Source organism: Balaenoptera borealis, assembly GCF_965194805.1.
Source record: "Balaenoptera borealis genome assembly, chromosome: 9".
Classification (NCBI taxonomy): domain Eukaryota; kingdom Metazoa; phylum Chordata; class Mammalia; order Artiodactyla; family Balaenopteridae; genus Balaenoptera; species Balaenoptera borealis.
In genome coordinates, this window is record NC_138873.1 from 40,592,149 (window position 1) to 40,606,672 (window position 14,524).

Sequence of the window (14,524 nt, forward strand, 5' to 3'; positions counted from 1 at the left end):
TGTTGGAGTCCTAGACTGTCAGCTGATTCACGGACTATTTCATTTTATAAATATAGAGAAGTTACTTCCTTAAGAATTAAAAACTATAACTCATGGTTCAGCATTCTTCCAGGGAAATAGTGTTTTAGAATTCTATTACAATTTAATATTTCTGGAGTATCTTACACATATAATAGCAATAGCAGATACAGTTCCTACCAAGTGAAGAAGGTCATATATTTAAAAAGTGTATGTCTCCTCTTTAAATATAAGTCCTATGAGAGCAGGAACTAACTGTCTTTTGTTCACAGAAGAATTATAACACTTCTAGATTAGGTACATAAATGTTTGTTAAATAATAAACATTTGTACCTTTGTTATAGAATAACATTTACATAGCACTTGATATATTTTCAATGTGCTTTCAATTATAATCTCTCTTTTTCCCTTTCCTAAATTTCCCATGTGTAGAAAAGGCTGGTATTATTCTCCATTTAATGGAAAAAAATAGACATTGTATAGAAAACAGTGCTTGAATGTTGTGTAAGTGCCAGGAAGTTGCCACTGCATTAGAAACTATGTATAATAAATAAGTAATTGCAGATTTGGGGGCAACTTTTTTTAACCAATATGGGTAAAGCTTTATGGATAAATAAGTATTTTGACTTCGGATATCTGTGTTTGAATCATATAAAATTGCTAGGCTTAAAGGTCAAAATGAGTTGACGATCAACAGTTCCACACCATTCAACCTGTAGAATAGTCAGGCCAACTAGAAAGAAGATAGAAACTGTTACCCCTTCATTACTGTCGACTTGCTAGTCACCTATGAAGCTGACAACTGAATGGGAACTGCTTTCTCTGGCTACCTGGATCATTTGTATTAATTTTCACTCTTCGGTTGTTTCTCCTTCTTCATTCATCCAGAGTCTCTCATTTTCATTAACAAAGCATGGTCCTAAGTTGATTGGTATTAACATCTGTAGCAAAGAACAGACAGAAGCCTGGCAGCAGTGCATTAGGGAATTAAAAACGTTTTGCTTCTAGTCAAAGAACCACTGACTCTTTCAAGCCATCTAGTCAAGTAGGAGCAAGAGATATGATATTTCCTCCCCAGGGCAGCTGAGCCATACTGTGTGGATACTTGATTAGGCAGTGGAAGTTGGTGATGAACTTTGCATGCCAACCTCAGTGGTAAATTGTAAATCATAAATAAAAATAAAAAGATTGGAAAGTAATTGTCTTAGTTTCCCAGGACTGTAGTATCAAAGTACTACAAAGTCAGTAACTTAAAACAACAGAAATTTATCATCTCATAGTTTTGGGGGATAAAAGTGTTGGCAAGGCTCTGTTCCCTTTGAAGGCACTGGGGAAAGAACTGTTTGATGGCTCTCTCCTAGCTTCTGGTAACCTTAGATATTTCTTGGCTTATAATGCATCACTCCAATCTTCTGTCTTCACGTGACATTCTCCACGTGTGTCCTTTCAACGTCTGCCTTCTGTGTGTGTTCAGATTGTTCAGTTTCCTTGATACCAGTCATATTGGAATAGGGTTCACCCTAATGACCTCATTTTAACTTGATTACCTCTGTGAAGACACTGTTTTCAAATAATGTCACATTCATAGGTCCTGGAGTTTAGGACTTTGACATATTTTTGAGGGAAGACACAATTCCACCTGCAACATTAATGTACCAAAATATTAACAATGTTAATCACTGTATTTTTTTTTAAGTTTTCTGTTTGTTTTTGTGATGGGTATGTATTGCTTTTATAATCTGAAAAATATTATTCAGAAAGTAAAGTAAATGATTTTTGTAAAAAGTCTCATTTTTGAATTCTATTCATTAGCTCTCAGTTTTTATGTTATATAATTCTAGTTGGTTTAAATTGTTTTCTGATTCAGCAAGAGTCCATTTGCATATTTAGCAATCGTCATCTGCATAATTATACATCTGTGATTATAGGTAGGATAGAAAAAGCTCCCATCTCTGAATTAAAATAGTCTCAGCATTTGTTATCTGTAGAGAGCAGACTGGTGTTATGGTAAGAGGAGGAAAATATGACTAAAGAAGGCGTTTAGCAATAGCATATGAACAGTGTGAACACCATCAGTTACCCCTAAGTCCTGAATCCTAAGGCCATGAAACTTTTCTCACACATTAGGCAAATAGGTGAAGCATCCTTATTAGGCTTCTTGTATGCAAAATGTCTTTCTATTTTGACTAAATGCTAAGCTCTTCATTGGTTTTGTGTGAGTTATTGGGTACTGTTTTTTAAAAGTCAAATATGGCTTTATAAGTTTTCTAATGAACTAAATTCTTTTTTTTTTTTTTCCCCTAGATTTGCCTGCAATGGATAACTCAGTGTTTTTGGAATTATTTAGATTGGATAGAAATCTGCCATTATATTGCTACTTGTGTTTTCCTTGGTCCTGATTATCAAGTATATATCTGTATAGCTATATTCAAACATCTACAACAAGACATTCTACAGCACACTCAGACTCAAGATCTGCAGGTTTTCCTAAAAGTAAGTAACTTTACTTCTAGAGGAAAAATTTTGGCTGAAAGTTAATGGTCAACTTTGATGGGGTGTCTAATGCCAGATATTTTTCTAGACACTCATGAAATCCTAAAAACAACCTTGAGAGGTAGGTATTTATTTTAGAGATGAGGAAACCGAGGCACCGAGTTAAGTAAATTACCCAAGATTTTACAGCTGGTGAGTGGTGCTAGAGAGTGGTGGGCCTAGGATATGAAGTTAAGCTGCCTGGCTACAAAATTTTGCTTTCAGTCAGTTTGCTGTGCCAAAAGGGCTCTTTTTTTTTTTTTGGATATTCCTATATCTTATTTAGTCAATAAAAGTTCAAGTTACTGTGTGTTAATACAGAGCTTTGATATTTTTTAAAAACATTTAATGTAATTTTCTTATACCTTCATAGTTTTCTAAACTATCAAATATTTTTATAAAAGAGTTCCATGAAAGATTCTATCATAACACTCTTTTTAAAAAGTCACTACTATATATAAGTTAATATTTTAAAGCAAGATATAGCTGCTTTCTTTCTCACAATATTGGGACTTTTGAAGCTCTGGACTTTAGAAAATACAAGATATATAAATATAACCCTATGTGTGATTCTGGCTGGAAATCCAACTTTTTGTTTTAAGTTAAAATCTTTCCTTGAATTTAAAATATGTTTCCCTCCCCCTGCTACCCTCAGACACACATATGCACGATATGCATACATACACCAAAACCAACATTAGGTTTGTTCTAGGTGGACAGATAATTTCTACGTGAATTAATTTTGTCTTTATTCTTTACCATTAGATACTTATCAGTTATTTTTCATTTAATGATGATTTTTTGTAAGTACATGTTATTGATCATTTAAGATTGTGAAACTATCAAGGATTTTTACTTCATAAATACTGAATTCAAAAGGTCTCAAACTTCCTACATATATCAATAGAATTATGATCTTAGAAACATTCTTAATGAAATAAAGTATAACAAGACAACGGTCATACATGTAGAAGGAAAACTTAGGTAGAAAAAGAAAAAAGTGGTCTGTAAGAGGTAATTTGGAGAACAGGGATGGTTAAGTAAATGAGAATTATGTTGAGGACAAAATGTGGGTTCCTTTTCAGTAAGGGACATTTTCATTAGTTGCAATGGTCAGTTAAAGAGATTTCAGAGTCTGAAATTTCCCCAAACTCTTATATTTTTATATCTCCTAACCTATAATTCTCTAACCTCTTATCCTACTTTAGTTTCTCTTATAGTGTTTGTCACTGGATGAAATTATTTTAGATATGTTTTGTCAGTCTTCCCCAGTATAATGTGTAACTTCCACAAGGATTGTGGTTTTGTCTATCTCGTTCACTAATGTATTTTTCAGTGCCTTGAACAGCACCTGACACAGAGCAGGTGCTCTATAAATATTTGTTGATAGAGCAAACAAAGAATGTAAATAAATATAAAGGGAAAGATGAATGAACTTAGTTTTTATTCACATTGAGTAACAAACATTACTAACATCTTCCTTTCTATTAGAAGGATATCCTTATATTTCATCACCTTTAAATCTGTTTGATGTTGGTGATTATTGCAGTTTCATCCCTTTCTTGATTACTGCCAGGAAAAATTATAATAGGGTTTACAAATGGTGACCTCTTTAAATATTTCCAGAACTCTGTTGTGTTCTGAGCATAATGTTATCAATTTAAAACTTAAATTTAAAGAATTTTAAACTGAGGGTAAAAAGATTATCTTTACTACCTAAGTCCTATTTAAATTACTAAAATATTAATTGAATTGGTTTAAATCCAAACTAAGAACATGTTGGCAAAGAATTAATTTTAGCACTTGTCCTGGAACTAACCTTACTTCTTACTCCTGCTATTTGCATTCATCTGAGGTATTAGGAAAAATGCCTTTCTAATACCTTTCTATTACTGTGACTTCACTTTATTTTCAGCAGGTAGGTCTCACGGTCACTGATTTCTTTTGGTGGGTATTTTTCTTGTGAGATAAATTCCAATGTAGTTTATTTTTAAATATGCATTTACATACCCCTTTAAGTACTCCATTAAGCCCTGTTACAATCTCTTCTTTGCAAGGGATATAAACATATGTATACTATTTTTCACTTATTCACATATTACCCAATCATGAAATTTTGATTAAGGAAGTGATTTTTATTCTTCCTTCCCTCAAAAGATCCCCCCAGTCAGAAAGATATATGATTTTAAAAGTCCTCATTAAACTACCATTAGGGAGATTAAACCTTGGAAATTATGTTTTATACCTGATCCAAAATCTCAGACTTGTACAAAAGGAAAAAAATTTATCAATAATTCTCCATATAACTACATACCACAGCCATAATAATATTCTTACGTTGATTACATGTTGTGCCCTGACTCTACAAATTTAATAATGACTGCTTCTGAGAGGAAAGAGGAGGAAGAGTAAAACGGGACTTTTACTTTTTATTGTGTATATTTATGTGGGCTTTTTTTTTTTTTGAATTTTTGAAGAATGGGCCCATGCTTCTTTTGTAATAAAACTACTTTTTAAAAGGAGGATATTAATCATTATATAAAAATGGATAGAACAAGCATCTGACTGTGGTAAATAACTTCAAATAATCAGGCCCAATTGAATTAGTTTCCAAAATACTGGAAAACCACAAACATGTTTTCAGTTACAGTATTATCAGTTATCCCGAGAAACTTGAGATAATGAGATGATTCCAGAAGATTGAAAATACGCAGTTCTTTTCCCGGTTTTAAGTTTCATGTACTGACAGAAGGAGCATGTTGGAAATATTACTTTAGGAATAAAAATCTGTCTGAAGCATGTGTATAGACAAAATACCAACCCATTCTGTATTCACTTTGGTTTAGGCTCAAGATTTTAAATCAGGTAATTGAATCTAGACTCAGTGTTTGAGTTTCTGGTAGGCCACTGAACAATTCTTCATGATCAGTATATTAAAAAGATGACTTGAAATTTCTTAACCCAGGTTTACTAAAAAAAAAAAAAAACAAGCAAGCAATAAAACTTGTTTATGTTTCCTCATTTGATTAAACCACTAAAAGATTAGATGAATGCCATGGGTATAAGTTTATCAGCAAGGTATTGTCTGAGTTTTTCACAATATCTTTTTAGACACAACAAGAATGTGGGTTGGATAATAGAGAAGCTAAGTGCGTTATTCCCACACTGTGGTGACTGATAGATTAGTGCTGACCTAGAAGGCAACTTCTAAAGGTGTGCTGAAGAGCTTAGTCCTTGGACCTAACGTTTTTCTGTGACAGATGATGGTTCAGAAAATCTGTAGGCATCAAACATTCAGAAACAAAAGCATCATCCGACAAAATAAATATTCTCAAATATCTCAGACTTGAACGTCTAAAGTTGGGTTGGTTTGTTTTTAATGGATGGATCTCTCTCTCTCTCTCTCTCTCTCTCTCTCTCTCTCTCTCTCTCTCTCTCTCTCTCTCTCTCTCTCTGTCATGCACCCACCCACACACAATCAACAAGTGTAGGGAGAATTACTTTGATAGTACTTCAGAAGACCCACTGTTTTAGCAGACTGGCTGTATAACATTCCTCTGCATGGTAATACGCTGACAGCAATCTAGGTTTTAGTTTATGAATTCAACCTGGGGACAAACATCACTGAAATGCCAGGCTAGGAGAAGATTGCCTTCCAGTGAAAATCAGTCGGTGAAGACTCAAAATACTTAATTAAAATGCTTCAACTAAATCCTGCATATTATGGCAAAAGCAATTTATAATTGTGTAAAAATAAGATTAATTTCAACCCATCAGTAAATTGTCAAGAGGGTTTTTTTTGTTGTTACTATTGCAGCTGTGGTTACCTGAGCATGTTGACAGGGTAAGAAATGGAGATCAGACTGAAAAATAAATAAATAAATAAATAAATAAATGTATACTAAGCTCTCAAAAGACAAAAGTGTTTATAGTATTAAAAATAATTCACCATCCAAAGGATCAAACACAACATGCTCAGTATTATTCAACTGTGGTTTTCAGTTATGTTTTCTGCATTGACCTTATATCACTTGAGTCCACCTCAAGTTAAATTCTGCCACTCTGTGTAAGCTTGGGCATGTTGCTTACCTCTCCATGCCTCAGTTTTCTCATCTGTTTAACTGGGCATGAAATAATACCTATCACATAGAGTTGTTGAGGAACTAAATGAGATGATATCTGTAAAATATTTCTAGAACATTATCTGACACATTGCAAGTGCTTTAAAAAAAAAAAAAAAGCAGTTATTTGAGTTTCTACATCCCTGTTCATCCTTCTCTTGTATTTTTTTTTTTAAGAAAAAATGTGCAAACAACACAGCAAAGGAAACAGGATTTTCTCCTGGATCCATTGCTAGACTATACACTTTTGCTCCCATTTTCTTCTCCAGCTCCTGAGACATCTTGGTATTATATCATATCATGTAGTAATACCAGGCATATACTGCAGATCTATGTCAGGAACATTCTCTTACGTTGTATCTGATCAAGGCCTATTCCCTCATTTACCCAGCCAAAACTGAATCATCTCTGTAGTCATCACATATGCCATGTACCCCTCAGCTGAGTTAAAGTCTTTACAAATGCATACTTTATCCTAAATATTTAAGAACATTATGTTCTCTCCAGAACTACACTTTCTGTCTAAACTTTCCTGATCTTAAAAATCACTAGGGTCCTTATTAAAACTGATATACCTAGATTCCTGCCAGACCTACTAAGATAGAGTTTTCATGACAGAGGCCTACGTTGTCAGATTTTAATATAAAATCTCAAGTAGCTTGCAACCTTTAGAATATGTGAAAATGTTACCTTTGAAGCTTGAACACGAGGGATTCAGAAGTTTGGGGAATATTGGGTTCAGGAATTTCTAATTATACCAAACACTCTAGGAAGAATATACTAGAAGAAACGTGACTTACAGGTTGTTTGTGTTTCTACCGCTTTGACCAGGAAGGAAGGTCCTTTTTTATATGATAGTTCAGATGTAACACCCAAGAGGTCATCTCTAGCAAGGGTAAAGAGCAGAACTAAGTTCACAAAACCCCTTCTCTCATGCAACTCTAACTATATAATTTGGTGCTTCCTATGTGAGAGATGACATTAATACGAATCCTTTATTAAGTTACCTTAGTGGATAGTAAGTTCTATACCTTTTGTGCCAAACTTATTTTATATGCCTCCTGGTGATTACTAATGAGTTGACTCTTTGTTCCAATTTAACCCAAAGTGACATATCTTACTTTTTTTCCTCCATACGCTATAAAGAGCTATTATCTTTTTTTTAAAAATCACCTTTTGAATGCATTAATAATTAAATATTAGGGAAAGGGTATATCAGAAAATACCTAAACTTGGTCCTAAAATCTTAAAACTAAGGCATGTCATGGGAGCACACTTCGTCTTTTCATGCTTTATATCTATTTACCACCCTCAAAGTCCTTATCTTCAATTCAAATTCCAAATTTACAGGGCTTGCAGTAGGTCTAAAAACATTTCTGCTGGAAACTATTTTTGAAAACTTTGATAAAAATAATGATTGAAATTATAGGTATAGCTTGATTTCCATAATAGGCATATTCTTGAGAAGTTGCAAGAAAGGACAGTAATAGCTTAATATTTTAAGTGAATTGTTCTCTTACATTTTTGGTAAAGGGTTGAAGAGCAGAGACTAGAGTCAATAATCTTTAATGGGCCTGTCCACACTTAACATTACAAATTGGCAGTTCAATCAAGAAAATCTAGCTCAACCATTTCAGAGAAAGTTTAATAAAAATGTTATTATGACCACTGTTAATACCGTGAGTGCTTATTGAATGCCAGGCACTGGGCAAAGGGATTAACATGTACTGCTCATTCACTCATTGACCATTGTCCAGCATCTGTGTTCCAGGCATTGTTGTAGTCACAAGACTAGGCCATGGCCTTGCCAAATTGACCTTAACATTCTACCAGTAGGTAAATAATATGTGAATAAATATATAATATTTCAGGTATTGATAGATCTTATTATAAAGAAATCAAACACAGTAAGGGAGTCAGAGAGTGAGATTCATAGGTGCTGTTTAGATAAAGAGCCCAGTGAAGGCTACTCTGAGGCTAATTAGCCCAGTGAGGCTAATCAGAGACCTGAATGAAGCAAAGGAAAAAAAGCAATACAAAGATTTCTGTACAAAATCCTTCTAAATGAGAAGAAAGACAAGTGCAAAGGCTCAGAGGTTGGAATGAGCTTGGCCCACTTAGAAAGTGTCAAGATGACCATTATGGCCAAAACAAGGTGAGGGAGTAAGAATGGTCGGAGGTGAGACAGGAGTCAGATCACATAAGGCTTTATAGTTCATGGTAAAGAGTTCTGACAACACAATTTATGCTGTTATTCAGCCTCTGTCAAATTGAGGCTTAGAGAATCTGTAAACTTTCCCAGGTTCATACTTCTAGTAACTAATATAGGTGAGTTTTAACCCTTTTTTGGTCTGAATCCAAATCCTGTGCTCTTTCTAGTGTATCATTGACCAGTCTGTTTACTTTAAAAAAATCCTAAATTCAGCGGAACTTCTAATTAAGTGCTTTCAGTAGTAAAAGAAAACCAGTGGATACATACTTGAAACTAGATTCTATGTACAAAGGAGAGAGGGAAACTGTGTATATGTCATATTATATAATTGAAAACACACACAGCATTGTGGTTTAGGATGGTAATTTTTAATGCTTTTCTGATGGTTCAACATTTGAAACCCAACATTAATGAAAAAAAGCAAATCATTGAAGGCACACTGGTTGAAAAGCCATTAGGCAGAAAAAGGAAATGCAATATACTCATAATGAACTTCCCAACCAAGACAAACTACTCCAGAAGTAACTTATTAAAACAAGACTTGAACAAATAGTGCACTGTTTATGTAAAATGGGATAATGTTACCTTATATAATTACATATGCCTACCTATTTAAAGAATAAGGGAATTCATATTTTTATATAGAGTCCAATATACTTATGTCTATAAATGAAATGGTAAAGCAGTATTCTGAGGAAATGGTCCTTTATAACTTGAATGATAAGCTGGCAGTCTAAATGGTCATAATTACAAAGAAAAGTAATTCACTGAAAAGGCTATAAGAGAACATTTAGGATAAAATGAAACATTCCACTTTGAAGACAAAGTGGAATTCAAAGATTCTAAAATTTTATTCAGAGTTAAAATTGCCTGTGAATTTTAAATAATCTATATAATTTAAAAACATTCCTTTTAAAATGAATATTTAATTCATTATGAAATAAGACCTTAATAGCCTTATCTTTCTCTTATGAAATAAGACCTCAACTTTACTTGCCATTTTATGGGTGTCTCTTCAGTATAGTTATCAGAGTATTTTCTCTTTATTTTAAAATTAATGTCCAAAATGGAAGCCATAATTCAAAAAACATGTTTTAAGGAAAAAAGTATTTTTAAACCAAGTAGTAGCTATGGTTCTCCATAGGTAGTTTTTATTTTTAAATTAAAGTGGAGCAATAATTAAAAGATGTTAAAATAGGTTTTGCTTATTTTTGCCCAGAAAGAATTATTAGAGTTATTGTTCAAATGCTGTCATCTCCTATTGTAATTCACATTTAATGAACAATAAGCATTCTTTTAAAAATCATGAATATGTACTAAGACAATTTTTCTGGCATTAGGTTTTTTTTCTTCTGGTTAGAATAACACATTAATTCTTTTCCAAGTTAGGTATAGTTTTAGTGAAAGGGTGATTAATGTCAAATCACACATAATTTGAATGAAGAGAACGGATAACTTCATAAATAGTTCCGTGACTACAACTATAACCATTTAAAGTGAATTCTTGAACAGTAAGATTGGTCTTACTTCAATCCTATTTTTTTGCCCAAAGAACAAAGTGAAATATGTTTGATAGAGAGAAATTTACATGGTATTTCTGCTATTCATAAGATGAACATCTTTTGATTCAGTTGCTTATACATAAAACTGGAGATATGATATATACCTCAGCTGTTAATGTTTTAGGACAGAGACCTGTCTCATTCATCTTGGGTCTTCACTGTATAACCAAGGACTTTACATACAATAAGGGAATGAATGAGGTTAATGAATAAAGAAATGAAGCAATGGATAACATCACAAGTATTTTAAAATTAAGAGTAAAGTTCAAATTTTTATGTTCGAGGGTATTAGCTCTAGTCTTAAAGGTGTAATCTTATGCATATAACTTAACATTATTTAGTTTTCTTAGTTATAATATCAGCCTTGTAGATCAGTAATAATACTTTTTTTTAAAGTACCAATTAACTTTTCCCCAAAATTACCCAGATTTTAGGTAGTATGTGGCAAGTAAGTGTACTCTTCTCCCAAGTTATGTGCAAGCTGTGAACTATTACTAATCTAGTAGTGATTAGCAAGCGACATCTGAGGCCTTTAAAAACATGCATTCTTACTGAGAATTTGTGATGTTTTCGTAACTACCCTACACTGATGTTTCTCATCTACAGACTGTCTCTAACACAATATTTGGTATCTGATAATATCTTATATTTTATTCTTTTGAATTGTTGTTTATTGTTAGTAGCTTTTACCTTTAAGCTATATTCTCCAGAAAGGCATGAATTGCCCAAAATTTTTTATAACCTCCAAAACTTCTAACATAATACATTACATTGAATCAAGGATCATGTTTCTTTTGCAGAATTTTTTTGTTGTTACCTTGAAGGGTAGGCATTGCATAGCGAGTATTTGGAGATACTAAAAGAAATAGTCATAAAATTTCCTAAAAGTGTCTAAGATTCTAAATGGATGCTCCTACTATTTTTCATTCTTGAGTGCCTCATTTGGGACGCTAACCATTAAATTCCAAATTAGTATAGACGTGCATAGTACCAACATTATGAATTGCAGACTGTTGGAGATTTTATGAACAGTAGCTGTAGAACTGATATTTCTTGCAATATTATAAGTATCCTTTGATAAGCTTTAGAGTCTTTACTAATTACAAATGTGAACAATCATTCTATAATTGAAACTATTATATCTTAAATATTAGGAAGATTTCATTATCTTGTTTTTTGTTAGCTGTAAAGCATTTTTGGTTTTGAAAACAGGCAACCTTGTTTCATAGGGACATGGTTTTTTGCTATCATATACCTATAGCCTACTAAATAAAAAAGCAGTTACACATTTATTAGAAACATAAAACCCCCATCTATAGCTGAAAAAAAATGATACATTAACTGTTTAAAACTCATTAACTTAGAATTGTGTGTCTTTACCCAAGCGAATGAACGTCTCTTTCTATTTTTTGACAGGAAGAAGCACTGCATGGGTTTCGAGTGAGTGATTACTTTGAATACATGGAAATTTTGGAACAAAACTACAGACCAGTGCTGCTGAGAGACATGTGGAACATTAGAGTACAAAGCACATAGATCATGGAACACGCAATTTAATTTTATGTTTTATTTATTTTTAAAGGAGACAGAGGGACTTAACTGTTTTCTGTCTGTGTCTATAACAACATATGCTTTGTGAATACACAGTATTGTAAATCAGTACTGAGAGTTTTTGAATATAATAGTATAGTCGAGTAGGTATTGGCTCAATTGAAGTGAATTCATTTTTGTAAGTTTGTTGTTGTGTAAGGTTGTTTTAGAATCAAATCTAGCTTACTTATAGTTCTTTATGTTTAAGAGTTAGTCTTAACCTACATTTCCTTCTTCCCAGGATGATTAAAATATTTTTTCCAATGAGTTTGGAAAGTAGCAGCAATATTGTAAATAATTGACCAGCCAGAGAGATTCCATAGAGACAAGGAAGACGATTGTTTTCTTCATTTTTATGTCTTTACATATAAAGGAAAATAAGCAAAACCATAACTGCTTATTTTACATATGGAGGAACAAATGATATTTATCATGGCAAGTGGTAAGAAAATTGTCGTCAGACATAATTGTTTTTCTGGGAATTGCTTTTGATACCTATATCAATTTATAATTTTTCATATGAAATGTAGTCTCTACATGGTTCATTTAAAACATAGATTGGTTATTGCATACTGATATGCATTTGACTCTTGTTTGTTAAGTGGATTACTCAATGATAGATTTGATTTGTACTGAACTTGAAAACATTAAAGAGAATAGATTTGTAAATTATTTTAAATGACCAACACAGTGTTTTATTTTATTTAAATAGAAGGTTCGGCTCCAGTGAGATTAATATGCTAGGCTCTATTTTCTTATAACCATCACATTTAATATATGAAAGATAAGACACAAAAATATTATTAATTTTTCAGTCAGCAATTTCAACAAGCTTTAAAAATTATAGGTGGAGGTCATTTTGTATTCATTGCTTATATTTAAATATAAATCAACCATTAAAACCATTCTGGAGCCTTTTTTTTTTTTTCAACCAAAAATGGCTTATCTACAGACTCTATTTTTCCTTTTAGTATGATGAAATAACATACCATACAATTTTCAGTTTTGTGATATTTAGGCGATTGTAGTATCAACCTTCTAAAATCAGTTTTTGTGCTGTAAATGCCAGCAATAGATTCTCAGTAATGGTGTTCCTAAAGGGCATTGAAAAAGTTAAGAAAAGAAAATTGAGCAAGTTAATTTGACATATTGCTCACTTTAGCTCTGGCTGATTTGAGTTAAGTAAGAAAGCCCCAGGTTACTCAAAACACCAAGTTTTGTCTACTTTCAAACTTAATTTTGAAAAGCTGTTCCACAGAACCTGTAATACATGTTTCTGTTTTTTCCCATTCTGTTCCTGAGATGTTGTTATTGGTCCTGAGAAACTTGCAACTTTATTTCTTTTTAAAAGGTCTTACATGGTAATTGGAAATACAAATGGAGAAGGAACTACAACTTAATTTTATAATATTCATTGGTGATTTTGATTGGACACTGAAGCAAGATCTAGATAATAATTACATTATGGAAAAGTGACTTCAGCTGGAGCCAGAAAGCTTTCATTTTCATTTGATAAATATGTTTTGAACAATGACTTAGCAATTTGGTGAAATAACATTATAAAATATGGTAGTTCTTGTAGCTACCATTGTGAATTAGTTTTGTACCTATTTTTATTTTAAGAATACTCTTTAGAGTAGAAATAAATACAGCCCTGTCTTGCTTCTCCGTTTTATTTTTAATTATTTAAAGTGTAAGTTCTTAGGACTTATTTCTAATTTGTGAAGGAGGACTTTATACATTTTACAGGATTTATTATAGTTTATGATACAATGCAAACAAATTTGTGAAAAATTTAAGTGTTCATATATACACCTTCAAATATCTGTTTTCAAAATTTCATCTTTGTAGTTTTGCCTCTGCATGTTTAGGCATCTAAAGAATCTGTGAAAGTAAAGTAAGTCTCAGAAATTCATCTAAACTTGCTAACAGGATTCTACCTAAATTTATGATTATTAAATTATGGTGTGCTCTAGTTTGATTTTCCAGTTCCAAGATGTTAAGGAAATTTCTTTGGTCATTCATTATATAGACATATTGTGAGTATTACACGTATAATGAAATATTTTTAATATTCAAGGTAGGATAAATGAGATACAGCACCTCCATTCAGAGAGTCCACTGTCTTTGTGGGAAGGTGAATAATTTTAAAACTGAAAATACAGTTATAAAGATAAATGAGAATTGACTTTTGAATTTGTTGACCTTGATAAGAGTAGTTTTGATGGAGTAGTGAGGGCAAAAGTTTGGAGCTGGTTTAAATGATGCTGAGAGGAAAGATTTTGGAAACTGTTCTTTCTAGGAGTATTGCTGTTACAGGGAAAGAGAATGTATGTGGTAGCTAGAGTACATGGGATCAAAAGACTTTTTAAAGATGGGAAAGGGAAACATATGTGGGTAGAAATGATGTAGTAAGGAAGGAAAAACTGACGATGCTGAAAAGAGAAACGCTAGAGTGAATGTCATTATAAGTGGTAGGGGAATGGTAT

General features: G+C 32.5%; 1 protein-coding gene across 3 annotated transcripts in view; it reads left to right on the forward strand.

Moving 5' to 3' along the window:
- Positions 1 to 13,698, forward strand: part of TBC1D32 (TBC1 domain family member 32) — a 188,890-nt gene extending 175,192 nt beyond the window's left edge. For all 3 annotated transcript variants that reach the window (XM_082406091.1, XM_082406092.1, XM_082406093.1), the window contains 2 exons: positions 2,323 to 2,511; positions 11,862 to 13,698. In XM_082406091.1, the coding sequence (XP_082262217.1) occupies positions 2,323 to 2,511; positions 11,862 to 11,981 (309 nt within the window). In that variant the 3' untranslated portion in view covers positions 11,982 to 13,698. The remainder of the gene's footprint in view (positions 1 to 2,322; positions 2,512 to 11,861) is intronic.
- The last annotated feature ends 826 nt before the right edge of the window (positions 13,699 to 14,524 follow it).